Consider the following 27,284-nt stretch of genomic DNA (forward strand, 5'->3'; position numbering starts at 1 on the left):
TAAGTGCTTATCTTTGTATGCTAATGGGATTTGGTGGTTGTTTATTATGCAGCAATATTAGAGCAAGTGTTGACTGAGACAAACACGTAAGAAAAGGTATGCGATTCTGAGCCATTCAATTCTGGCACAAAAGGGGATCTTCTTTCTTATTTGCAAATGCCAAGTTAAATTAATAAAATGTAATGTAGGGCTTTCAGCATCTTAGATTCCACCTTTCTTTTTCTGTACAGAAAGAACTAGAAGGCAAATGTTTATACTGTTTTTGCAGCCACAAGGAAGAGACCATGCCAGAAGTCACTCACAGCTAAAATTGCCAAGAATGATTCAAATAATATTGTCCATCACGCAACATGTTGCAAAAGAATTTAAAGGGTGAATAGACCCATCCTGATAAATATATTATTGAAGGAGAATTTGCTCTACTAAAAGTAGTCTTTGAATCGTTAATTCAGACTCTACTATGCTTTCCATCCATTCTTTCAAAAAAATATTTGAGTGCATACCTATTTAGTAAATAAGTAACATGAAGAACTCAAAATTGAATAAGACTTGCCCTCAAGAAGCTTGTAAGTCGAGTGAGGCAGACACACAAATAAAGGTAAGTTGGCACAGGATTTCTTCAACTGCCAGACCGGGGAACCAAGTACAGAGGAGTCAGAGATCACCTTTAATAAAGGTCCTTGGGAAACTAGAAGTGTATTTGGTCCTTAAAGGAAGGGCAAGGTTTTATTAATACTTTTTCCTTTGTTGTTTTTTTTTCCTTTTTTTGGGGGGGAAAAGGTCAAGATATTAAAGTAATACATATTCATTTTAGAAAATTTGAAAAATACAAAAAGCACAAAAGGGGGAAATTGAAATGATCTATATCCCTACCACCCTAGGATAACCACTCTTTTTCCTATTAAAATAAAAAGGCAACTAGGCTTCTTTTTTCCTTGCCCAATTCTCAGAGACTGCTTTTTCTCATCACTGTAGGTAAAACAACACACACACACACACACACACACACACACACACACTTTCTTCTAGGGCAAGTCTCTATGAGATTCTCCTGTCTCTGATTTTGCCTGGGACATGGTCGAGCTGCAGGCACAGTTCTTTTTTCATCTCCAGAAAATATTTTGCCATCATATCTCTGCTTTGGATCTCAGTTCTACCATCAGAGAGCAACTGTCTGTAGGCTAGTTCCTAGTGCCTGTCCTTTACTTTTCTCTTCTCTTCGATAATTTTTATCTTTAATTTTTTTTTCCTCTGCATTCTAGGAGAACTACTCAAGTTTGCACTCCATTTCACTGCTTACATTTTGTACCACACATCAATTCTATTATTTACTAACTTTAATGAGGACTTTAAAATCTGCCATTGTTTGTTTTGTTTTGTTTGGGTTTTGTGTGTTTTTTCATCTCTTTACAATTGCTCCTTATTTTATCCATCTCTTTCTTTTTATTTCAACTTTGCTTTACCCTAGAGGTAATGTCATCTTGGCCTTATAACCCAGATGACAGTCCTGTGTCCTCTGGGGTCACCCCGTCCTTAACAACCACAACAAAAAGTCTAGAAGCCCCATTCTGTATGCTAGGAAACCCAACATCCCACCTACTATCTCCAAGAATTCTTAAAAGAATTATATTTCTCCTAATGAACTGAGGCTTCGATTTCCTGTTTCCATAAGGTTCTGGATTCTCAGCTGGTATCTTGTCTCTGGCACGTACTGCACCCTTTTCTACGATGCGTTACCTCACTTCCCTCACCATCCAATTCCTGCTTCCCTTCAAAGTGCAATCCAGTCATAGGGTTGAAATAGCCAATTGTTACTGAAGGTTTGAGGTACAGAGAACAATGAAGAACTTAAAATCAAATAGTAGGCATCCCTGTTCTTAGCAATTCCTGGGTCATTCCTTCCAGAAAAGCCCAGCCTACTGTCTTGATGTTGGGACTGTCTGCTCTCCTCTTTCAAGCCTTTTCATCTCCTCCCCATTTCTGGCTCACCGCACTCCCTAGCACTAATTTTTGTACATTTCTACTCTTGGAAGGAAGCCAAACCTTTTCTCTGCGTTTTCTTCTATTCGGTTGAACCTTAGGAAATCCCTGAGAGTCAACTGTTTTTCACTTACAAAATTGGCTATTTCAGAGGGTTCCACCTAAACATCTTGCTATTTTCCGAGCCAGGCTTTTACTCTGGGACTTCCAGAGGCCACTCTTATCCTCTGGTTCAAAGGCATATTTTTTCCATTGGCCCCATTAAGCTGCATTTTCCCTTATTCATCCTTGAGCAAGGTGGGATTTATTGCAACCTAGGAGCAGCACTGCTAAGGTCACTCCCATCCTTAGTGTCCCAGAATGTGCTAGAATCCACTTTCAAATCTCCAGCTGGAAACAGAGCCCCGTCCAACTCTAATCTCTAGTATTCTTGCATCAGGGATTTGTAGGAGGCCCAGGCCCAAAGCCTATTCTCTGTCACTCTGAGCTGAGGAAGCCTATGGAAAAACTGTAACTCCTACTATGGCCCATTTTTACGGGTGATTCTCTCTGCCCTGACACCTCCCTAAGCCACCATCCTCAGAATATACTGGGCCACCACCAGTTCCTCAGCTGCCTGCCTTCCCACTCATTCTCTGGGTTTGCTGTAATTGCCCAACTACCTGGACACAAACAGCTGACTGGCAGGTGGAATGACCTGGTCAGTACAGACACTGAGTCAGGGAAGAGATGGTGGGAGAGTTCTAAATCATCTTTCTAGATCTGCTCAGGTAGTCTCTTTTATGAAGCAAATTCAAGGGACCGTGAGTTGAGGTCCAGGTATTTTTTCAGTTCACCTCTGGTGGTTTTAAAATCCTCATCCATTCTCTTTTTTTTTTTTACTTCAGCGTTAGGCTTTATGTCAGCCTTAGTATTTGATGCGGGTAAAACTTTTCACCTATGTCTGCACTTTATTGACATATAACAAGAAGCTGAGAATAGCTACATTCAAATACTACTTTGAAGAAAAAACTCTGGACTATTTATCAACAAATTTACTTACTTGCTTCCTTGCTTCTTTATTTATGAAAGGCTTACATAGTACTTATTATGTGCCAAAGATTGTTCTAAATACTTTACAAATACTACCTCACTTAAATACTCACAACCACCCCTGATGTACACCTCCAATCCTTTTCCTATGCATGCCGATAATATTGGGGTCAAACCACATAAATAATTTTGCAGTCTGCTTTTATCAAATTCATATTGCAAACATGTTCCCCATTGCTAAAAAATTTTTTCAAAAATATGATTTTAATTGTACAAACTGTTTATCAAATAAATGTAGCACAATTTATTTTGAAGAATATTCTTTTATTAAAATCTTTGCATTTCTTATTTTTTCGTCCATTCAGTTTTTACAAAAGAAATTGCTGGGTCAAGAGGATAAATTTGGAACAATGTATATTCACTTTAGATGTTGATGAAAATGTCAGTTTCATAACATCTTCCCCAGCCCCTGATACTATTCCTCAACTCCCTATAAATAGAATGCATGAAAGGGAACTGTTTGTGGGAATGAAGGGTGTGTGTCAGAGAGAGAAAGAGGGAGAGAGAGAGGAGAAATAAATAAATATGGGGAGGATGCAAGAGATATATGTCTTAATAAGAAGTCCAGAGATGGCACAAGTTGCTGTAGCAACTAACATATGCTGTCAGGGGTTAAGTAAGAGATAGAAAAATTATAGTTGATAAATAATATTTAAGAACTTGTACTTAACTTATTTAAGTGAGACATTATATAACCTCATGCAGTTAAAATCAGAAACTGTGGAAAAGTTACCCGCAAAACTTGGTACCAGTATCTCTCTTTTACAAGGAACCAGAGAAAAATATACACTCCTATAATAAAATCAGTGGCAGCATTCTTTTTAACACTTATCATCTATCCATTTGTTTAATAAACACTTTTTGGGTGCCTACTATATGCCAGCATGTTGTAAATGAAGAAATGAATGAGATAAACTCCTTGCTCTCAAGAGCTGACTGTAAAGTAGGGAAAACAAATGTGCAAATAAGTAATTACACTAGAGGATGATAAGTGCTATTCCCAAGACATCTATAAATCCAAAGAGAAGGAAGTGACTAGATCTTCCTAGGGAGTCAGAGCAGACTTGATCCCAGAGACGAGTATTTGAGCTGGGTGTTGACGGGAGAATAGGAGTTTTCCATGCAGAAAGGGGAGGAAGGACTCTCCAGGGAGAACAAAAAACTTGGACTCTGCCCCATAGTCAGACCACACCAACAGCTGAGTCTTACATGGGTTACAGGAATGTACAAAAATACTGCTTCGCTCTCCTCACTGAATGGCCAGGTAGGACGGGGGCAGCTAGCATCCCTGGGTTAGTCTCCTCCCGCCCTCAACAGTCTCATTCCCCTTATTCCCCCATGACATAGACATGTTATGTTTTACATGTGCTGTGATGCAAAAAATGTTAGGAAGCACTGCCCCGGGTTGCTGAGAGGTGACAGAAGTTTGTAAGAGCACTTTGGGGTTTTAGCAGTTAGCTCTGGCAGCCTCTGAGTCGCCTGGCAGCTTCTGTTGGGTTAGCAGTGCAAGGGGCTTGCCACCCCTCATTTCCAGTGCCTCCTGGCCCATTGTGCCTCTACCCGCCCACAAGCCAAGCTACTGCCTGTGTCCCCTGGCTGGCGGGGGGTGGGGAAGTGGTGCACAGGTTGGCACACTGCCTCTCGAAGGCAGCTCCGCATGACCTATGGATGGCATCATGTGGCACCTGCCTTACTTCCGCCACCAGCCAAGTGGTGCAGGACTTTGGCCATGGCTCCAAGCAGCTGGGCATCCCCACAACTAACTTTCCTGAACAAGTAGTAGATAGTCTTCCAGCTGATATGTCCACGGGCATTTATTATGGTCAGGCCAGTACTGGAAGCAGAGACGTCCATGAGATGGTGGTGAGCAAAGGATGGAATACAAGAATGGAATATTACAAGAATGCAAAGAAGTCCATGGAAACGCATGTCATGCATCCCTTCAAAGAGGACTTCTATGGGGAAATCCTCAATGGGGCCATCGTTGGCTACTTCCGACCAGAAAAGAACTTTGATTCTTACGAGTCACTTATGTCAGCAATTCAAGGTGATATTGAGAAAGCTAAGAAACGACTAGATTTACCAGAACGTTAAAAATTCAAAGAAGACAACTTCTTTCAGGTTCCTAAGACCAAAATAATGAATGGCCAGTGATGAAGAATCATCTTATTTATTCACTCACTGTTTTCTAGTATTTTACTGCTCATAACTAGGCAGTCTCAACTTGGTTATATTTTAAAAATCAAACATTTTCCTACAGCTGTGAACTAGTTTGAACAGTGCAATGTAGTTACCATATTATGCTTCAACTGTTCGATTAAACCCATCATGTTACAGTACTAAAAAGATTCATTTTAAAATCAAGATTCTTTTTATGTAATATGTTGATTAAAATTTACCACTAGAAAAGCCTTAAGTGTCTTATAATGGAAATGAAATGTATATAGCTATGGGTAAAAAGTCAAGTCACTAGTTGGAGATGAAAACTATAATTCCCAGGGTAAAATAGTAGCATATACTTATATAGCGTGTCGTGTTCAACAGAGAGGGCTCATAAAAGTCAATGTACTAAATAGAGGTTTGATAGTTTATTATAAACCTAAGGGGGGAAATTCATACTCTGTGTTTTTGATATTTTGTGCATTAATATATTATTACAAACATGAAGACCTGTGAAATTTTAATCTCATTATTCAGTGTTTTTATGAGATCAAATCATTGTATTGTGTTCATTTTTGTTACAGCTGTCTCAGTTCCAATTGGTCTAGATTCCCTCTACCTATCATGTCTTGTCTGTGTTTTAAAACATTAAAATTAGTGTTTTTCAAAAAATAAAAATAAAAACAGTTGGTGTTATGGCAGCCAGGAATGGAGAGACTGATTATCAGGAAAGAGAAGTGGGAGGCTACAATAGATTGCATGTTCCGATGTATTTCCTATCTCACCATATAGGCCCCTTCCTTAGGAGGACCATATTCCTGCCCAGAGATGTCAGGCTTAGCCACCTGACTTGCTTTGGCCACTGGAATATCAGTGAACAGACCCTGTGCCCTTCCCTTGCCTGCAGAAGCTCTGAGAGCGTCAGGAAGGTCCACTGTTACAGTTTTCCCTCTGAAGAGGTCAGCACATCCCAACAGAGTCAGCCTGCAGTGAAGAGGACACGAAGTAGGGCTGCAGCTGACCCTCAAAGGCCATGAATAGGGGCAAAAATAGATCTTTGTTGCTATAAACCACTGCGACTTGGGGGTTGGTTGTTACAGCTTAAGCTCAATGACAAAGAGGCTAATGGGCTAGCCCAAGCTTGAGAACACAAGTGCCTGAACTGACAACCAATCTTTTCAGAGTCAGTAAATCAATCAATGGAGCTTCTAAAATGATTAAGTCAGAAGAGAAACATGCTGTATTCCAATGGCTCCCAATCAGGGGTATGAGATTCACTTGGGGATCTTTTACCAGGAAGACACGTCTGCCCAAGGCAGGACAGAGCATATGCATTTGTACTTCTCCAAACTTATATTCTGCAAATATCTGTTCAGCATTTATGTAGTCTAAATGGGAAGAAGCTGACTTCCTCTTAGTAAAGCTTGTTTCCCACTTTCTTCATGTTTATAACTCAAATGCTGACTGTCTCCTTGTCATCTTCCCTGAGATTCCACTCCAAAAAAAGCAAAACAAAATAAACATGCAAGAGCATAGGTAAACACTGTCGAATTTATAGCAGATTTCATTGAGGAGATGGAAGAGAGGGCTTACATTGCATAGCAGGCAACACTTTGCTAGAGGGAGAAAAAACCCATTAAATGAGTCTTTTCTCCCAAACTCTCTTCTAACCTCATAGCTAAAACTTCCCTTCATTCCCCAGCCCCCACCCCTATCCTGAAACCACTGCCCATTGCCATCTGTGAATGCACCAAAAACAAGACTAGTTTAACCACTCCTGCTTCATGCAAGCAAGGTGCTAAGACAACCGGTTAAAGTGAAATCCAAATCCCTGAAGTCATTCTTAAAGATGCTGCCTTGAGCCTTCTCCCTCTCAAGCAGTTTAGAAGAAACAGAGCCTGGAAGTCAGCTACACAATGTGTGAATTCCCACCACTGGTGAAGTGTTAGGTTCACAGTAGTTTTAAAACAAAAAAGGTCTTTGAATGTGTGACACATTTAGATGAAGCCAGTCCTTACTTGCCTCTTAATTTGAGGTCATTTAATTAGATGCTTTTCTCAGTAGGGCAACAGGGAAGATGGAGAACCTGGAAGTGGGAAGAGGGGCTCGAGGAGGGGAAACTGGGGTCACCTAGCCCAAGCCTTGCCCATTTCACAGTTTGGTCCAGGATCAGCTCTGGAACAACTTAGACACGGTCAACATCATTCCTCTTAACTCTTCCCGTGAACCATAAGCTGAAATCTGAATAAATGGTCTTTGCAACAGTGTGACGATCAGAAATGTAACAGCCAGAAAGAAGGCGAGCTGCTCCCCTCACTCACATCACCACAAGGGGAGGCTTACCTTTTGGGTTAGGTCACTGGCTTCATTGATGTACCGATCTCGCTCCTTTTCCAGCTGAAAGATGATTTTTCTCTGCTTCTGAGCCTCATCTTTGTAGTTCTGGATTTCTTCCTCCAGGTTCCTCTTGGCTTGTTCGTGGAGCTTTACCATGTCTAGCTGCTTCTGGGTCGCATTGACCGCCTTGAGCATGTTCTAAAAATAAGGACAACAGAGCAGCCCCATTACTCAAAATGTTAGGGGTTAAATTTGCTCCCTGCCTCAACCCTAAAATAATTAGATGTGTTGTTTTGGAGATGAGTAAAAACAATCATATTCTCTACAGTTTATCAAGAGTTTATTGTGTTAATTTTGCACAAGGTACTTTAAACACACATATAAATGCACGAAGCGACCACAACATCCCTAGGAAGTGAGTATACGCAGTGAATGTACTAAATGTCACTAATGGTAAATTTTATCTTACGTGTATTTCACCACAATAAAAAAGAAAAAGAACAGTTTTGTTTTTGTTTTTGTTTTACATGCAGATGCTACCAGAGGGTAAGGGGGGGGGGAGATGAGGGTAAAGGGGATTAAATATGTGGTGATGGAAGGAGAACTGACTCGGTGATGAACACACAATGGGATTTATAGATGATGTAATAGAGAATTGTACACCTGAAATCTATGTAATTTTACTAACAATTGTCACCCCAATAAATTTAATGGAAAAAAAAATGCAGATGCTTTATGTCTCATTTCCAGAGATTCTGACTCAGTGAAATTGAGACGGAACCTAGGCACCTACATTTAAAAACAAGAAAAGCTGTACTTGTGATTTTAGATGCTGAAATGGAAACACCATGGGTTGGCTGCCCAAGAAGCCAGGTTGTTCCCCAAAACACAGAGTTAACGGCAATGCAAGTCTGACAGCCATGCTCATACCAGAGGATCTGCTTCTCTAGCCACAGCTGAATGGACCAAATGACCCTTCCCAGGGACTTTTGAAATAGGGCCTTTAGATTTTTGCAACTCAGTATAAGATGTACACGTGGGAGCTGTCAGTGATAACCATTTTTCTGCCATGTGGACTGGGAAACAGAGCAAGACAATCTTCACTGAAAGAGGGGAATAAAGCAAAAACTCAGCCGGAAGTCTCGCGGTAGAGAGGAGGGGGGGTGGCTTTCTGTGTATCCCAAGAATGCCAGGCCAGGTTCCTAACAGTTCCTGGAGCCCAACTGTATCCTTGGGTTCCAATGAGACACCTCGTCGTCCCTTCCCAATCTCTAACCAATCAGACCTGCAGCCAGATCTGAAAACCACTGAAGTATAAACGGGTAAAATGTACGTTAAATCTTGCTTAGGTGATAACATAGAACATAGAAAAGATCAACTTTATTTTCAAGTATTAAATTAAACATTTGCTCTGTAAAAGACAAAGCCACTGCAGCATTGCACTGAAAGAACCAAAATATGTTAACATAGCCACCTGTCAAAACTATGTCACTCCTTCAGTCAACGAAGGTGGCATTTCAAGTCAGTAGGGTAAGAATGGATTATCAATCAATGTTGATTGCATACCTGCAGAGGGTTGGGCATTGTGCTAGGCCCAAAGGATGCAATGACCAGGAAAGAAAAGGAAGTATACCCTGCCCTAAGGGAGGAATTGACATGAATCCAATCAAACAGGTAAATGCAAAAATAATGTGCTACGTGTCCTATCACGGCAGAAAATCAATTGTTTACCAGTATATATAAAGTATAAATGGATTAAATATTGTACATGTTAAAAATAAATGTAAAAATCTACATCCAATAATATTGTTTACATGTAGAAATTTACAGAATAAAGGAACAGTTTCCAGGATTATTAAAAAAAAAAATTTAATAATTTTCTTAAGGCGTTCTGAATGTAAAGATATCTAATCTCCCAAGTATTTCCTGAGATTTCTGAAATAGTCTACTTTAAGCCAAAGGGTAATTTATTTTGTTAACAGTTATTCAATTCTGGGAAACCTAAAGAAGTAATGAAAAGTCAGAATGAACAAATCTAGGCTGTATCTACTTTGATGAGATGAAGCTGTCTTGGCCGAAAGCCATCAGGCTGTCTGTTACGGAAGCAGCCTCCCAGCTCTACACCTGGCCAATCACTTCTTGGAGGAAATCCTTGAGCAGGAAGGTTTACCCTACATCCTTGAAAGTAGTTAATCTCCTAAGAGTGACTGTCTATTGAGGGAAGGAATCCTCTGGAAGGGGCAAGGAGAGGAAGGAGGGGAAGGGTGGGGCCCGGGTCCTGCCTCAAATGGAAGATCTCAAGGCCTCAAGCTTCCCCAACTCCTCCCTCAGCTTTGGGCCATATTGGGCTCAAAGACTAGGAGAAATGAGGGCTGAAAACAAAAAACAAAACCTACAACAATCCTGAAAAGATGGAGGAAAAACGTTAGAGATTTTTTATATCACCAACCAGCCATCCCTATACCTAACACATCAAAGTTAAAATTTTATTAGCACTCACCTGTATTTTCTGGATTAGCAAAAGTTACAGATCATAGACATTAAATTCAGAAATTGGGGCAGTATAGGATGCTAAATAACACCTCAGCAATAAAAAACAGAGCCCACAAACACTCTGAAATCCCCTGCTGGTTTACATGATAATCCTCCAAAGTTCCTTTGTGCTCACAGGTGATAATGCGGTTTCAATTCAAAATCAGTGAATGCCGGGCTGCAAACAGCTGCTTAGAGGAAAACTGAACACTATTATTTATTCTAATCTACTTTGGTTTGCCTCAGAGTTTTCTTTCCTCATACAACCTGTTATGGGCAGATATTGTAGCGCTAAAGAAAGACACTTATTTAGCCAGTGTTACTGGAACAAACTCACCTTATTTAATATGTCCCTTTCTCTCAGGAGCTCATCCATTGCTTTCTTATCAAGTTCTGCTTGTTTCTTTGAAGCCTCCACTTCTAAATCACCAGAAAGAAAAATAATAAATAAATATGGAGTCAACTTAAGAAAGTATCTGCCAAAGCCAAAGTGATACAAAACTGCCTTATATGTTTACCTGTAGCTATAAAAATGTTTGTTAACTGTTACACAATCTTCATTATTACTCAGTGAGATAGGCCTTCCTGTTCACTAAACCAATGGAAACTGAGGCTTAGAGAAATTAAGTCACATACCAAGGGTCTGCAGCCAAAAGGTGACAGGGCTGAGACTGGGAGCACAATTTCTCTGACTCCAAAAAGTTCTTACTCTTTTTAAATCTTATTATACAAGCAAGTAGAGATACAGAAAGAAATTAGAAATAAAAATAAACAAAAAGAAAAAATTCGAATCAACCACACTCTATTTAGGATTTTGATATGTCTCTTTCCAGACTTTTCCTCTGCAAATATAAGTGTACATATAAGTATACATACATTCATATATATATATATATATATATATATATATATATATATATATATCAAAGAGAATAATAGCATACATACTTTTTGTAACTTGCTTTTATAATTAACAAACATAAAATAAATGTCTCTCTATATTATAAAGGTGCATCTACATCAGAATTTTTAATGACTCCATATTTCCCCATATGAAAATGGATAACTTATTTAGCCAATCCCCCTTATAACATTTAAGTTGCTTCCATTTTATTTATTTGTAATTATAAGCAATAATCCTGGGAAAGTTCTTGTTCATTTGTTAATCTAGAAGAGGGAGTCCTGGATCATAGGGCAGTAAACAAACAAACAACAACAACAACAAAAGAGAATACATTTCTCTTCTACTGCCAAATTTCTCTCCAGAAAATTAATAGCAATCAAAATCCACACGAAACCACCACTGGGTATTATCATTCTCTTTGATCTTTTGACAATCTGATAGATCATTAAAACTAATAGGCCTGTATTTAATTTACATTTCTCTGATTAGTAGTGAAGTTGACTACTTTTTCATGTCTAATTACCATTTATTTGTATTGCTGTTTTTCAAATTGGCCACGCATGCCCTTTGCCAATTTTTTTCATGAATTGTTTGCCCTTTTTGTGGATTTATAAGAACTCTTTATATATAATAAGGATACTAACTCCTTGACAATATTTTGGTCAATCTGCTTTATAGTATATAGTCTTTGATACATATAAAAATTTAGGTTTTATTTCACTTAAATAAATCTCTCAACCTCGGCCTTATGCTTTCTACATCTGGTGTTAACTTTTTTTTCCCAAAAAAGTCGCTTGTTGTCATGCTACCATTTTCTTAACAACCCAGACTGCACCTGATATGAAACAACACCTTTATCTCCAGTGATAATCCGGAGTCTTTCCATGGCCTTTCCAGTCTTTTTCATTGATCTGTTTATTTGGACAGCTTGACTATACTATTTAATTTTTGAAGCTTTATAATATACTTAAATAACTAGTAAGGAAAATGCTTCCTCATCACTCTTCCAGAATTTTATGACTATTGTCACATGTTTATTCTTCTGGAGGAACTCTAGAATCAGTTTTCAAGTCCCAGCAGTATAACTCACTGAAATTTTTATTGGAAAAATTAAATGTATAGATTAACTTAGACAAATTTATATCTTTATCCTATTAAGTTTTTTCATCCAGGAACTTGGTGTAGCTCTCCATTTTTCAAGTCTTCCTTTATGTCCCTCAGTAGAATTCTGCAGTGCTTTTTATACACAGGTCTTGCAGATATCTTGGTACCTTTACTCATAGATATTTTATTACTTTAGTTGCTGTTTTGAAAAGAGGCTTTTCCATCATGTATTCTAACTGACTCTTTGTACAGAAGAATGCTACTGATATCTATATATTAACATTTATTTTATAACCTGACACCCTATTGAACTCTCGTGAGTTCTGGCAGTTTTTCAGTTTGTTTCTTGGGTTTTGTGGTAGCAAAAACATATGGAGGACTCATCCTCTAACTATTATGTCCAGTGCCATCCTTTGATCAGGCACATGAGAAGGAAGAAAACCCTAAGAATAAATATCTATAAAATAACGAAAAGAAAGAGTATGATGACTTTTGCAAACATGATTTAAGGATGAAGAATTGGGTTCCACACTGAATAGATGACTTTCTTTTTCCAAAGCTTAGAACTATTGCAAGCAAAAATACAGAAATTTAAATATGGGAATGTTTTGAAAGTCACTAAGCCAGTTACAAAATAAGCTCTACAAGTTTTTCTTCACATGAGTGTATGTCACTGTAAACATTAGATTGTAAATTCGTGCTACACTGTAAGCATCCTGAGTGCAGGGACCTCCACACACCCAATGTCTAGCACAGTGCCTGCATATACTCATAGAAGACACTCAGTTTTTTGAGTGAAAGAATGAATGAATGAATGAATGAATGAATGAATGGGGAAATTGTCAAAATAAGCTGCAACTGCGTCTCAATAAAAGATTTTTTGCCTCATGTCTTAGAGGGAAAAATACGTACACTTCTCAGAGGTTTACATGACAAATATTTCTAATAATGTTATCTGGAGATTTAGATTTTACCTAACTTTTAGCAAGGCAACGTATGTTTTTATGTTTTTACATATGTTATCTCAGTCAGTGATTTACAACTCATAGCAGCACATGAGGTGAATGCAGTGTTTCCTGCCTCACATGTTCTGGTACAGTCAGAATTCAAACCCAGATCCTCTGTCACCAAGTCCAGGGCTTTTTCTGACACCTAATTTGACTAGTATACCCTGTTTTCAATTATATTCTTTTCAGAATGAGATAATATTCTATCTTATTACTGGTATAAATAGTAATATCTGGATAATAATAGATAGCATTTAGTAAGCACTTAGTATGTGCCACGTGCCGTCTGCAAGTACATTATGTGTATTAGTTCATTTCATCCCCCAACAGCTAAATATGATGGAGGTGGGATTTATACCCAGAGTTTGTATCCTTAATGATTATTCTGTGTTATACTGCCTCCTATGGCACTTAAATATTTCCTCCACAGGTCAATGTGAGAGCTGATAAAACAAGTGTTTGCCATATGATAAAGTATTAACAGAGAAAAAAAATAGAAGCCATTTATTTTTGTTCCATTGCTTTTTGGTACAATATTGTATCAAATACTGCTAATGGGGGACATTCATTTTCATATTTTCATTTATCCCCTATCTTCCGTGGGGAAAGGGACTAAAGCTAAAAGTCATATAGAATCCAGACCTAACAGTATAGATGTTATTTACTCCACTGATAAGTACTGAACAAGACTTTGGGCTGGATTTATACTGTGCCCATATAGTCTGTTGAAGAATTTTTTAAGGTATTCAAAATGATGTCCCCTCCATATTGCCTACCTACCCGTTTCAACACTGTTTTACTGATTTCATTTGGTATTTTTGTGTTTGTATGTCTGGAGCCCTAGGTTGCCAAATGACATTAGTCACCAATGAAATGTTTATAAGCAAATTTTTAAAAGCACAAAATGTTTGCTGGTTTACCTCTCTCTAATCCCAAGATCTGATTTTTTAGAGTTTCCTTGTGCTGTTCTACTTCTGTCTTTTGATCTTCAATCTGGTGCAATTTCTTATGGATTTGATCTTTGACTTTGTTGAGCTTCCCAATGTCAAGTCGCATTTGATGGACTTCGTCCTCTTTGGCCTGTAATTAGTGAGAGAGAATTAACCAGGGATACTCAGTAAATAAAGGGCTGGTGACTGGATGATGGTAAACTCAGAACCAATACATTCTTCCTATATCATTGTGAAGTTGTTCTATCGGATTAAATCAAAACACACACTGTTTAGTTCTGAGGGAAATTGAAAAACTCTATTTTCTGAATAAAATATGTGGCTATATAAACTAAAATAATGAAAAGACTGATTAAACCTGATGTCTCAAGGCACCAGTGAATGTTGAATCAAACAAGGTAAGAATGCTGAGTTGTGTGTGTCATGAATGTGTGGATTTTGTGTACAGATGCTATATTCAAGCAGCAATTTTCATGGACTCATAATGTGATCTTTCTCAGAAGGTTATTAACATGCTACAAAATATTCAAATACTCTTTTGGACCCACATGGCCACTGTAGCACAATTACATACACTAGAGAAGGGGTCCTCTTTCCTCAGAGGATGTTAGTCTATGTGTATATATATGGTCAGGTGGACAGGTGGGTATATATATGGACATTAATTAGCAAGTCTACATAATGGCAAAAGGTACCAAAACAATAATTCTAGCATAGGAAAGCACCAGATTTTAGCCTATGGACGTCAAGTTTTACGAATTTTTTCAAATTCAAATTAAATTCTTTTTTTTCTTTTTTTCTTTTGCCATTCTTAGAAATTACTGGAAAAGCAACCAGTGTTTCTTCCACAAATAAAGGTTACCAATTATCCCCAGCTCTTAACAATGAAGAGACTGAACTTAGCTGGGTATGTTACCCTCAGACTATTGGTGGAAGCAGGATCCCATAGGCTGAGGATCTGATACCAAAAATATATCATCATTCAAGGTGCCCCATTTGTGTAGTCAAAGGAGAGAATTAATGGCATGAGTACTTTCACTTTAATTTCACCTTAGGGCCTCATATATTATTTTGCCTTAAGTAGTCATTTCATTTCTGCTTTAACTTACAGCATTCTCATAAAGAATGGTTTCAAGTCAAACCATTTAAATGTTCCTCAGCCTTAGGTGCTACAGGACCCAAATTAGTTTACCTAAGACCTATTTCAATTAGAACAATAAGATACTCTAATTCAGTAGTTATTAATCCAGACCCGATGGTTAGATTTCAAAAAAATCCTGGAAACCTCTGGGACTGTGTGTAAAACAACATACAAGATGTAAATAAGTGTGTGTGTGTGTGCGCCTGCGCGCACTTTTATCAGATTCTCAAAAGGGACTGTGATGCAAAATTGTATGATTCACTACTCAAATCTATATATTATTCTTGATCAGTCACTCTTTTTATACCCAGTATTCTAACATAATCAGAGTAGGGTTTACGGATTCTTCAGAATTAGTGAGTGACAAACATAGAGTTTCTCTGTTAAGTATGGAGGCATAAAATATGTATCCAAGTATAAAACTGTTGTCCAAACTGAATTCGCAAGCATACTTCAAGGAAGAAAGGGAGAAGAATAGGAGCCTGTCTTGAAATTTGCAATGGACAGAGTGAAAATCCTGCTTCTACAACCCTAGAAGTAAATATCCAGCAGTACCACTCCATCCCCCACCCCTCCCATTCCACCTTCTCCATACAAGTAATAAAATATAATCTGACATCTTTGCTACTTGCGCTTGGAAATGGTTTCTAGCTCTGGGCAACTGGTTTCTTGCAAGGCTAAGTTACAGAGATGAACATCTGAGCTCGGTTTGGAAAGCATTTGCATAATCATGTGATCAATAATCAGGTTTGTAATTTTATAAGTAAGAATGGAAGGTGTCACACTATCTGCTCCCAGGCATGAAGCAATCATGGTAGACTTATGCCTGCCTCTGATGTATCAAAGCTGATAGAGGTTATAGAACCAAGGGCTCCGACTGCACGGCAAACCTGTATTAATAGGGAAAGACGGAGGGAGTGCTAGGTAACAGATATGTCACTTGGTGTTTACTTTGAGCTCCAGTGCCTTCTGCTGGTTTTCCTGGGATAGCTGTTCGCAAGTCAAACTGTGTTGCTCGTTCTCTTGCTGAAGTTTAGAATTTCTCATCTGAAACTGCTCCAGTTCCTTTGCAGCCCTCTCATTCAGTATCTGAAAGATGCAGAAGGAGCTGATTGTTGCTTTTTAATCTGATTACAATATCTGCATATATACACACAGGAGGCCCTGCAAACCTCCTGGGACAGTCACAGCAGCCACACTTTTTTTTTTTTTGTCTTTGTAGAAATGGTTCTTTATCCCCAGTGAAAGCACTAACACACTCAAATATGATGAATGTTAAATGGCTGAGGAAAATGACGCTTTCTAATGAATAACACAGAGAGGAAAATTTTTTTCTGAGAGTCTTGGGAAGTCTTGTTCACAGGTGGTGGATAAATATTTTAATGCCTGTTTGCCATTTGGCAGGCTTCATATATGCAACAATTGCTATAATCATTGCAAATGAGCTAGAGATTCAAACGAGTTTTATCTGCTGTGGGGCTCAGAAGCTACATCTTCAGAAGCAAATTCTGCATTAACATGCCCACAACATTTTAGGGAATAGAATCTTTCACTAATACCAACACAGAGACAATTTTCCTTTAATCCAACTTAAGTCAAAACCCTGGAACAGCAGCGAAATGATTTCTATCTGCCTGACTTCAGTGTCAGCCAGATTTTCCTCTTCCCTACCTTGACTATACGTTTCATAAAAACAGAGGATTATATTTTATGGCGGCCATTTCTATTGGGAGAAAATTGAGAAGATGAAAGGATATCAAATGGGCTGAAGGGGAAAAAGAGAGCAGATGGACACTCCAAAACAGAGTTGACCCTTGAACAACGCTGGGATTAGGGGCGCTGACCCCACACACAGTCAAAAATCCACATAAAACTCTGAACTCACCCAAAACTTAACTACAGTCTCCCCCAGTATCCACAGGGGAGTGGTTCCAGGACCTCTGAGGATACCAACACCCGCAGATGCTCAAGTCCTCTCTATAAAATGGTGCCAAACACTGCATACAGTCAGCCCTCCACATCTGTGGATTCCCAACCACAGATTCCCAACTGTGGATCCAAAATGCTACTTTCAATCCATGGTTTGTAGAATCTGAGGATGCGAAACCAGCAGATAAGTAGGGGCAACTCTATATTTATTGAAAAAAATCTACATAATTGTGGACCTGTACAGTTCAAACCCCTGTAGTTCAAAGGTCAACTGTATAATTTCCATGCAAGCAAGAGTTAAACATGAAAAGAATCCATCCAATTTCCCATTAATAGGGACTAAATAAAATATAGCCAGCTATGCTAAAAATGAAATTGTTTTACATGAGATCTGGCTATTGCTGAACAAAGCACTACAGTTTTATCATGTTCAAAAATCTTCCAACTTTCATTCCCAAAGAAGTCTCATGTTTTTCTCAAGGATAATGCATGTTGTATATTATCTATTTTATTTCTGGTTTTATGTAAAATAAATGAAGCAACTGACAAAGAAATGTATTCTAATATCTATTTTTTTTTAATAGAAAAATGCTATATGGCTTGACAATTCTTTGGAAACTTCCTCAGAGAAAATATTTTCAAGAAATGAATGTGTTTCAATTACATGAATTGCTTCTTTAAGAAATGAGGAAAGACAGGCCAGCGCTGTTACCATTTGAGTTGCCTTAAACCACTATTCCAGGGGAAATGTTAAAAAAAAAAATAGTACCATATTTAAAATGTATAAAGACTGAGTAGGGTTTCCTAAACTTGAAACTTAAGAATAAACCTATTAAAAAATAAATCATGTTATATTCACACACTAAAATACTATACAGCTACGAGAGTGAAGGCTCCACTGAGCACTGTCCAATAGGACTTTGTGCAATGATGTAAATGCTCTCTGTCTGCAGTGTCTAATATGGCGTCTTCTAGTCACATGTGGCTATGGAGCACTTGAAATGGTGCTAAGGCAACCAAGGAACTGAATTTTTGATGCCATTTAGTTTTGAATAACTTACATTTAAATAGCCACGTGTGGCTAGTGGCCACCATATTGGACGGTGCAGTTCTGTAACTCCGTGGCAACAACAGAAATGAACCTCACAAACAGAGTATGGAGAAAAGGAAGTTAGACACAAAAGAGGACAACCTGTATGATTTCATGTCTGTAAAGTACAAAAATGGGCAAAACTAATCTCCGCTTAGAATTCAGAAAAGAAGTGGCCTTTGGGGGAGAAAGCGACCAGGAGGGGGCACAAGGGGACTTCTAGGGTACAGTTTCTTCGATTGGGTGCAATTGGCAAAGATGTGTTCAAGTGGAGAAAATTCATCAAGCTGTACACTTGTCACTATATACTTTCCTGTGTGTAGATTATACATTGATAAAAGGTTAAGAAGAAATTAATTAGCTGTTGGAGCTGACAAAGAAAAAGGAGGTCATATCTACCTATAAAGGAGGGCATATCTACCCACAAGAGCCATTCAAAGTGCTAAGTTTTTGTTACCAACACCTATAGTGAAGGGAGTTTGCTGCTTTCCAAAGAAAACTCAAAATGCCGCAATGGGCCACAAACCTCAGTGCCTTTCTCGTTTCTGCGAGGACCCACCAAGCAGCCCACACACAACACACCTTCTGCTCCTTCAGCTGCTGCTCCAGCTTCTGGAGCTCCTCCTTGCTCTTCTGCACATACTGCTGCAGGGCCTTAATTTCCGTCTGCCTGGTGTCCATGTCTGTCTGAATCTGCCTGAGCTCTTTCTCCAGTTTCTCCTTCTTCCGAGACTCCCGAGAAGTTTCATTCTGACGTTGCTGGATTTCTTGTTGGAACTATGGGCACAGAAAGGACAGGGAGGAAAGAGATGAACTCCTCGCCAGGACAGGTTTCAACCTCCCTCTCATTTTCAGGGCAGCCACTTTGTGGTAGCATTTCCCCTGTAGGATAGTCATCTATGAAATCCAGTGTTCAAACTTTTCAAGAATATTCTGTATTGTTTTTCAGAGCCTTGACACCAAACATCCACCCTGATAGTGGGAACAAGTCCACAAAGAATGATATAAAAACCGATTAAACATGGAAGCCCAGAATTCTAGAGAAGTTAAACAGGGAAAGAATTCATCCAATTCTCCATCAATGGGAACTAAATAAAATGTAGCCAGTTACCCTAAATATGAAATTGTGTTGTACTGGATATTGCTACACAAAGCACTATAGTTTTATCATGATGTTCAAATTCAGTGAAAGGCCTTTCTCTTGTCTCATGCTCAAAGAAGTCTCATGTTTTTCTCCTAGAGACATGACTTGTGTATTATCTATTTGATTTCTGACGTAATATAAAAGTGTTCAGGAGGTTTCAGCTAGATGGCTTCTTTACAAAGGAAAAGGGCCAAGGGAACTACTTCCACCATTCCCAGGTGCAGGATACCCTGGTCAGCACAGGGGGACAGCTTCCAGAATCGTAAGCAGGGCCCTGCCTTAGTGACTTCTCAGAGAATGTTGAGAAGAGGGACTCAAGTAAAACTGCTCTTGTAAGAACAAACCAGAAAAACAAGCAGAACAGTGGATGCTTCATTTGGGCAGCGGGGGTAAATATGAGAGAGAAACAAGACAGGGAGTCTGGGGAAGGACAAAACATCCTTCTGGAAGGTAATGTTCCTTCCTCGTGTCCTCCATGGCAAAGCAGACCTGACTGATGAGATGCTCGGCCTCTTCTTTGTGTTGCTCCAGTTCCTGCTGCTGTTCAGTGGTCTGAGCTAAGGACTCTCGTAATTTCACCACTTCTGACAAGAGCTGGTCTCGCTCCTTTGTCACTTCTTCTTTGAACTTCAGTAAATCTCGGATACTGAAAAAGAAGAACATGGGAGTCAAAGTAAACGGCCATCTGCTCAGGAGTCCTTCTTATCATCCTCTGAGCTCATTTTCATGGGAAAGACTTCACGTCAAGGATGAAAACTATCCAAGTGTGAAAGAGAACGATCTTTATGCCCTCACATGGGAGCTGTTTGTGACTTGTTAACTGAAAAAGAAGTTCCAATAATAACATAATATGCATAACGTAATCCCTGTTCTTATATTTAAGAAATTACAGTGTGTGCATGTGCGTGTGTGTGTGTGTGTGTGTATGTGTGTGTGTGATAGACATTTTTTTATGGAAGTCAAAAAATAGACACCAAAATGTTTACTGGTTATCACTGAAAAGTAGAAATGAGGGTGGAAGAGTCAGGGGGTGGGGGTGATTTTTACTCCTTAGTTTCCACACCTTCGTGTTATTTTGAATTTGTTACAATAAGACTGTACTGCTACTGTCAGCTCTTGTAATTAACACTAAGGAGATGTCAATTTAGGAAGTTGTTTGTTTAATATATCCACTGGAGGCCTGTGATCACAGCTATAAATTCTAAAGTAAAGTATAAATGTAAACAAATAATATGCATTGCCATTTTTCTATCCATTCACCCATACAGTTTCTCCCAAAAAAACGCAACCCATTTTCCAACAACAAAATTTGAAAAATCATTCATGATGCCAGTTTTTAGAGAGTATGTGATAATATTTGTTGATTTGAATTGTAACCCAGTTACTTCCACATTTCAAAAACCATTACATAAAATGTGGTATGACTTTCTGCAGAATTAGCATTCTGAAAGTAGAAAAACTATATCTGATATGACTTGTGCCGCAGAATTAATGTAGAGCAAGGCAGCTACTTTAGAGCTGAGAAAGCAGACAACTTGCATTTGAGGCCCTTGCAGCTGACAGTCATCAAATGACTGTTGGGAACACAATAATTTGATGATGTTTATTTACCAACAACTTTGATATAACGTAAAGGAACTTTGAAAACCACATTAAAACTCTTCTTCAGACATAAGACCTCGAATTCTAAGGTTACTATGAAGAGAGAAGCTACGCCTGAGTGTACTGGTTGAAGATAAAATTCTGGGCTGGATAATTTCTTCAGATCTCCTCCTCAACCATGTGCCACTTCTCATTACGACACCTCCCAACTGAATCAGTTCCCTCACATTGCTCTTCAATAGTTGCTATGATTATGGTTGACTTCTTTAATAAGAAACAGTCCATTATGATGGACACCACATCTCCTATTTGTTTTTACTCTTCCCTCCCCAATACCTGCACTTAGAACTATCTATCACCATTGGATAAGTGCATCTAGAAAGCATAAGAAACCCAGATGACAGTTAAATTTGGTGAAAGAAGCCTAAGGAAATGTATGTTCATTCTGGATTAATGCAAGGTTTTTCATGACCTGCACAGTGCTAGACTCCTGGAGGGAAGGTAAAGGTGTCTCTTTCTTCAGGGAGTTCACAACCTAATGGGTACAGAAACACCTCAACAAATAATTTCAGTACAATGTGATCAGTGCTATACTTGAGGCAGATGTTGGGTCCTATGGAAACAGAGAACAGTGACTCTTCTGCTTGATCATTGAATCTGAGGGTGGGGAGGAGCTTAGAACAGAGATGCTGATGATGATGAGGTTAAGATGGTGTTTGAGATGGGTCTTGACGGATGCATAGTTGTTTACTATGTGGAGAAAGACAGAAAAAGCCTTCCTGGCATAGAAAACAACATGTTCAAAGGTATGGAGGCAGGAGTAAGCAAGGTGTTGCTGGACATGAGTCTAGCAAGGATGATGGGGGCAGATCTAGGAGGGCCCTGAAAGACATGTGCAAGATTTGGGGCTTTATCCTTTGGGGATGGGTAGCTATGGCAGGTGTTTATGCTGGAGATGGAAGTATGCAGATGTATGTTTCAGAATCATACATCTGGTATGTGGATGATGGTAAAGAAGGGAAAAGTCTCTTTGAAGGCAGGGAGACCAGTTAGGAGTCTACTGACAAATCCAACAGAGGATGGGAGGCAGTAGCACTGGCAATAGAGGAGGGAAAGACAGAATCACGTGATGCTTAAAGACAATCAACAACAAGATGAAGTTTTAAGGGATGAAGGAGGGGCAGAGGCGAAGAGGAACTCTGTTTTCTGGCCAAGAACCTGAGAATTCAGAAGGATGGTAATGCAACGAATCATGGCGGGGGGAGGAGTGGTACGGGAGCTGGAAATCTGGGCAGAAAGGCAGCCAGTTCCATTCCACACGTTTGAGAGAAATAAACCTAAAACCTTTACTCGTTTTGAAACTGTAATATTGATTTTCATAAAGCCAAAAGTTTAATAGAACCACAAATTAGGAGTTCTTGGGTGTGGAGAAAGGGAGTATTAAAAAGAAAAAAAAAATAGCACTAGACAGAAAACTCCAGGAAACCCACAAAGAAGGAGAGTCGTGTATCACAAAGGTGACACTGGCCAGCCCCAGGCTGTCTGTTAAAGGAGTCCTCTACAAAAGCAAGTTCAACACACATCAAAAAGGTACCACCTACTTGCTGTCCTGGTCCAATGACAGTCCAGATCCTTGCTCGACTAGTTTGGTTAGGTTCACTATTTCCTCTTTCAGGGCAAGAATCGTCTCCTTCGCCTTCTGCTCTTTATCATAGGCTGAGTCCACCATCTTCCAGGCCTTTTCAATTTCCTAGGTGGGCCACAGGACGTCAGTGAGAAAAACCAAACTAGGTTCCAGATGTGAGACAAACGGAGTAAACTGAGAATAATAAAACAACTGCAGTATAGTAGTCACTTACGGGGAGAGAAGAGTATATATTATACGTTATGCATTAAATCTATACTGACTTACTGAATTGTTCAACATGAGCCAGTCAATACTGAACAGCAATTTTTAGGAGGGGTATTGGAAAAGTGTCTTTCTTCTTGAGTAGATGAGAGTAGCTACAAAGCTCACAGACTGCAAGGGCTGCTATAACTAGGAGGCTGTTTCAAATAAAAATGTTAAGATAGGTTTACAAAATTAAAAATGACAGCTTCTGTGCTTTTCGAGTCCAGATATTTTTTTTTTTTTTAAATAAGCTTTATCCCACAAGGAATAATCTTGGATCCAAGCCCTAAATTGGAAGATCTTGATAGATTCCAAATAAAAATTATATTTTCCCAAGTGAACACCTGGATGGCAATGTGAGCTTTACAGCAATTCATAGCAAAGTGGTCCGTGCTGTCACCTAATTGTACACAGCAGCCTTGGTACTTCCCATTCCCAGAAACTCAAGCCCAGGCCTTCTCATCAAATGCTTACAGGGGAAAAACAAAAGCCATGGCAGGGAATGGAAACAATGACTCATGCAGCTTTGGCTTCCTTACTATTACGAAACACAATGTCCACCAAAAACACTTGCAAGTGAACTCCAGCCATTCAAATAAATGAACAAAGCACAGTAAATATTGTTACAGCCTTGAGTTTTACCCTGCCACGTAATTTTCTTCAGGCATTTCATCCAGTGGAACGTGAGTCCTCTATACAGGTAAGAACCTATTAGCTTAAGGAGAAAATATTCCACTTTCATGTTGACAAGCAATAAAATGAGTGGTAGAGAGTATTTAATTAAATAAATCCGTGTGATTACAATAGAGATCACTCTTGGGTCACTACAACACATAATTTAGCAATTCAAAACAAAATGTCAGTTTATGAGATAGGCTTTTCTGTAGCAACCATATATACTATTTTCAGCAAAACAAATGAGGGATATTTAAATGAAAATGTGATGATATGAAGACTTGTCCAAATTTACATCATCGATTAGATTTTAATCAATTCATGACTTCCATCTCCAGTTTTAAAATTTAGAGTAAAAAGTAGGTTTTTAATCTCTCGTCATAAAATGAATTAGAGCCTTCTTAAGTTGGTTTTTCAAAGGAAAACCAAAGAAAAAGACAATAGTGAGAAAAGAACACCTCAAAAAAAAAGTCGTTTCTAACAAAACGTCATATTTTACACAGGTCTTGGAAATTCTTTTGAATTGGCTGATGTTTAACTGGATGATATCAAGGCAATTATCTTAAAACTTTGTGAATGATTTCTCATCACTGGGCTTTTTAAATTATAAATTAAAACGTCTTAACCTCTGATCTCCCTGAAATCAACATGGAACATTTATGTTTTATCTTCAAAATAATGCAACACACTTGAGGATGGAAAAGTAAAGTGTAAGACAAAGTCATACTTCCCCAATTACTCCCCCCACCCCCGGTCCCCTCCCCTCCCAGAATCCCTGTTCTCCCATCACGAGGAACTGGGGGGATCAAGGAAGAAGCAAAGGGATGCTAAGAAGAAATATAATGAAAATGATATTTCTGAGAATTCCTAAGACAATCTCTCCTAAAACAGTAGAAAAAGTAGAAATAGGAAAATATCCTTAACAAACTATCATCATGAGATATTTAATTACTATTCATCTTGTATCAAACAAGTCATACTGAGATTCCTAATATTGCACTTACTTGTCTCTAATTTTTTGTTGTTGTTGTTAACCCAGCATTTCCTAGAAACCAAGCCAGCAAGTAATGTTCTACATTGTTTCCTGAATAGTGAAATTTACCCAGGCTAATTATTTTCTTTAACAATGAACATTATTCCCTAGGCTTAATGAATATATAAATCACGTAAATTTTTACTTAATAACTCATTTACCACCAGCCAAGAGCTGCCAATATAATATAATGAACAGATAATGTTTTAAATATAGGATGTATTTATGGCAGCTCTCCTTTGGTCCTACTTCTAAATCACTGACCTTCTTCAGGGATGCAATGGTGGTCTGATCATCCTGAGAGAGTTTCAGGGCAGTGGCAACCTTCGCAGAATTAACCACAATCTCTGCATTGAGCTCTCTGCATTTGGCCATCAGACGCTTTTCATTGTCATAAGACTTTTTCATGACAGCATGAAGCTTCTCATATTCAATCCTAAATCTCTCCAGACTTCTGTCTCCTGAAAGTTCATTGAGAACCTCCAGAAAATCCTTTTCGATTTCTTCAAATGCAGTTTCTTCCAGCACCTGTTTTTCCCCCTTTTCCTGGACAGAAGAGCAGGGATGGGAATGAGCATTGCAACATTTACACCATTACTATTCAGGAGTTACTGTTAATATCCATGAATAAAGGACCTTCACATAAGCAAAATAAAAGGCACTGACAAGTACAAAATTTAAGACTGTATGATGGCAAGGAAACAACTATATGATGTTCATGCCCTGATGCATACATACCATGTAAAATATTTCCTACCACATGGTGTTGTTACAGATGAGATTAAATGGCATCATTCATGTTGGACACTTAGCCACGTACCTGGCAGAAAGTAGGTATTCAATAAATTTTCATAGCTTTTATGATTCTTCCAAGCCCTGATTCCTTTTCATTTCATTCTATTTCTTACTGCCCCAAAACTGCAGGGGGAACCCATGGCAGGTTGAGGTCAGACTTAGGGACATCTTGGTAGAAATACCATGAAATAACACATATTCACAATGAAGCCCATGTGAAATATGGACTAGTCTCCTAAAAGATATTCCATCAGTTTTATCCCTTAAGAAAATTAGGCCAGCTCATCTCCACAAGTATACTGAAATGTCCCCTGTGGAAGGCTCATGGCTTTTTCCACATTTGCTTTCCATGATTAGCTGGACAACAAACCATTTAAAAATATAAGCCCAGGCATGCAAATGTAATTCAGGCAAGTCTGGCTATGCCTTACATAAGAACCCAGGAGTTAGTTATATGGGAATTCTGATTTCCCTGGTGCATGGGTAGAATTGTGTTCCCCAGAAAGTTATGTTGAAGCTCTAACCCCCAGTACTCATGAATGGGACCCTATTTCAAAGTAGAGGCATTGCGTATATAATTAGTTAAGCTGAGGTCATACTGCAGTAGGGTGGGTCCTAATTCAATATTACCAGTGTCCTTACAAAAAGGGGGGTATAGAATTATAACTATGTGTGGCAATGGCTGTTAACTAAACTTGCTGTGGTAATCATTTTGCAGTATATACGTATATCAAATCATTATATTGTACACCTGAAACTAATACAATGTTACATGTCAATTATATTTCAATAAAAAGCAATGGAGGGGATTTGGACACAGAGAGACACACACATGGGAAAACACCATGTGAAGACGGAGGCAGAGATCAGGCTGATGTAGCTGCAAGCCAAGGAAAGCTAAAGACTGCTAGCTACCAGCACAAGCTAGGAAGACACAAGGAAGGGTTTTACTCAGAGTCTCAAAGGGAGCATGACCCTGCCAACAACTTGATCTCAGACCTCTCACCTCCAGAACTATGAGACAATAAATGTCTGTTGTTTTAAGCCACTCAGTATGTGGTACTATATTCTGGCTGCCCTAGCAAACTAATACACCTACTGCTTGTCAGATACAGCACAATAACAAAAAAAGAATGTGTATGGTTAATATATTTGTTTATTCAGCAAATATTTATTGAACATCTGCTATATGTAAGTTGGAATGATGGTGCCTGTAGGAGATACCAAGGTAAGGAATAAACAACCCTCCCACAGGAAATTTATACATTAATAGTTGATGAGGTGTGTTTTCAGAACATGGAAGTACACACAGAATTTTATTTCTGCCATAAAATGGATTCAAAGTTCTACAAGGACCTATATGAAGACAAAATTACTCCCAGCAGCAAGAATTAAGGCAAATTTTATAAAGGAAATGGGTATTGAGCAGGCCTAGAAGAGAGAGTGGAATTTTCACAGGTGGATATGGAGAGAAAGGCTATTCCTGGCAAATGGCAAAGCATGAGCAAAGGTTCAGGGCCAAGCAAGCGTCCAGGATTTGAGACTGGTTAAGAAGCTCAGGTTGGCTAAACTGTAAGAAGTATGACAGGGAGAAGGAAGGAGAAGACTAGACACGGAGTTATGGACAGACTGGAGGAGCTGAACGGCATTCTAAGGAATAAGGAGTGAATTATTTTCTAGGCCACAAGAAACCACTCAAGGCTTTTGAGCAAAGAACTGCTAAGGTTTGAAAGATCTCATTTATGTTTGCAACATAATGCTTTGATAGTCTACACTAAAAAGGGCGTTGGCATCAAAGCTCTATTGCTAATCAAAGAAATCAACTGAAATGATCTTTAATCCTAATAATAAAGCAAAATTCAAATTCACCCCAAAGATTTTGGGCAAGTAGTCTAGTTTCCCTTCTGCTTTGACAAGA

The 27,284-nt window shown here is 38.7% G+C and overlaps 1 protein-coding gene and 1 pseudogene across 1 annotated transcript in view; one reads left to right on the forward strand and one right to left on the reverse strand.

The window, feature by feature from the left end:
* The window catches only part of CFAP58 (cilia and flagella associated protein 58), an 89,039-nt gene that overhangs the window by 59,315 nt on the left and 2,440 nt on the right, over positions 1 to 27,284 (reverse strand). Inside the window, exons 2-9 of the mRNA XM_019725132.2 lie at positions 24,836 to 25,117; positions 22,574 to 22,722; positions 19,860 to 20,016; positions 18,809 to 19,003; positions 16,159 to 16,296; positions 14,037 to 14,196; positions 10,439 to 10,521; positions 7,576 to 7,767 (exon numbers count right to left, since the gene is read on the reverse strand). Coding sequence (XP_019580691.2) covers positions 7,576 to 7,767; positions 10,439 to 10,521; positions 14,037 to 14,196; positions 16,159 to 16,296; positions 18,809 to 19,003; positions 19,860 to 20,016; positions 22,574 to 22,722; positions 24,836 to 25,117 — 1,356 coding nt within the window. The remainder of the gene's footprint in view (positions 1 to 7,575; positions 7,768 to 10,438; positions 10,522 to 14,036; positions 14,197 to 16,158; positions 16,297 to 18,808; positions 19,004 to 19,859; positions 20,017 to 22,573; positions 22,723 to 24,835; positions 25,118 to 27,284) is intronic.
* On the forward strand, positions 4,749 to 5,226 carry LOC109443857 (riboflavin kinase; annotated as a pseudogene).

This window comes from Rhinolophus sinicus, linkage group LG07, assembly GCF_036562045.2.
Source record: "Rhinolophus sinicus isolate RSC01 linkage group LG07, ASM3656204v1, whole genome shotgun sequence".
Lineage (NCBI taxonomy): Eukaryota > Metazoa > Chordata > Mammalia > Chiroptera > Rhinolophidae > Rhinolophus > Rhinolophus sinicus.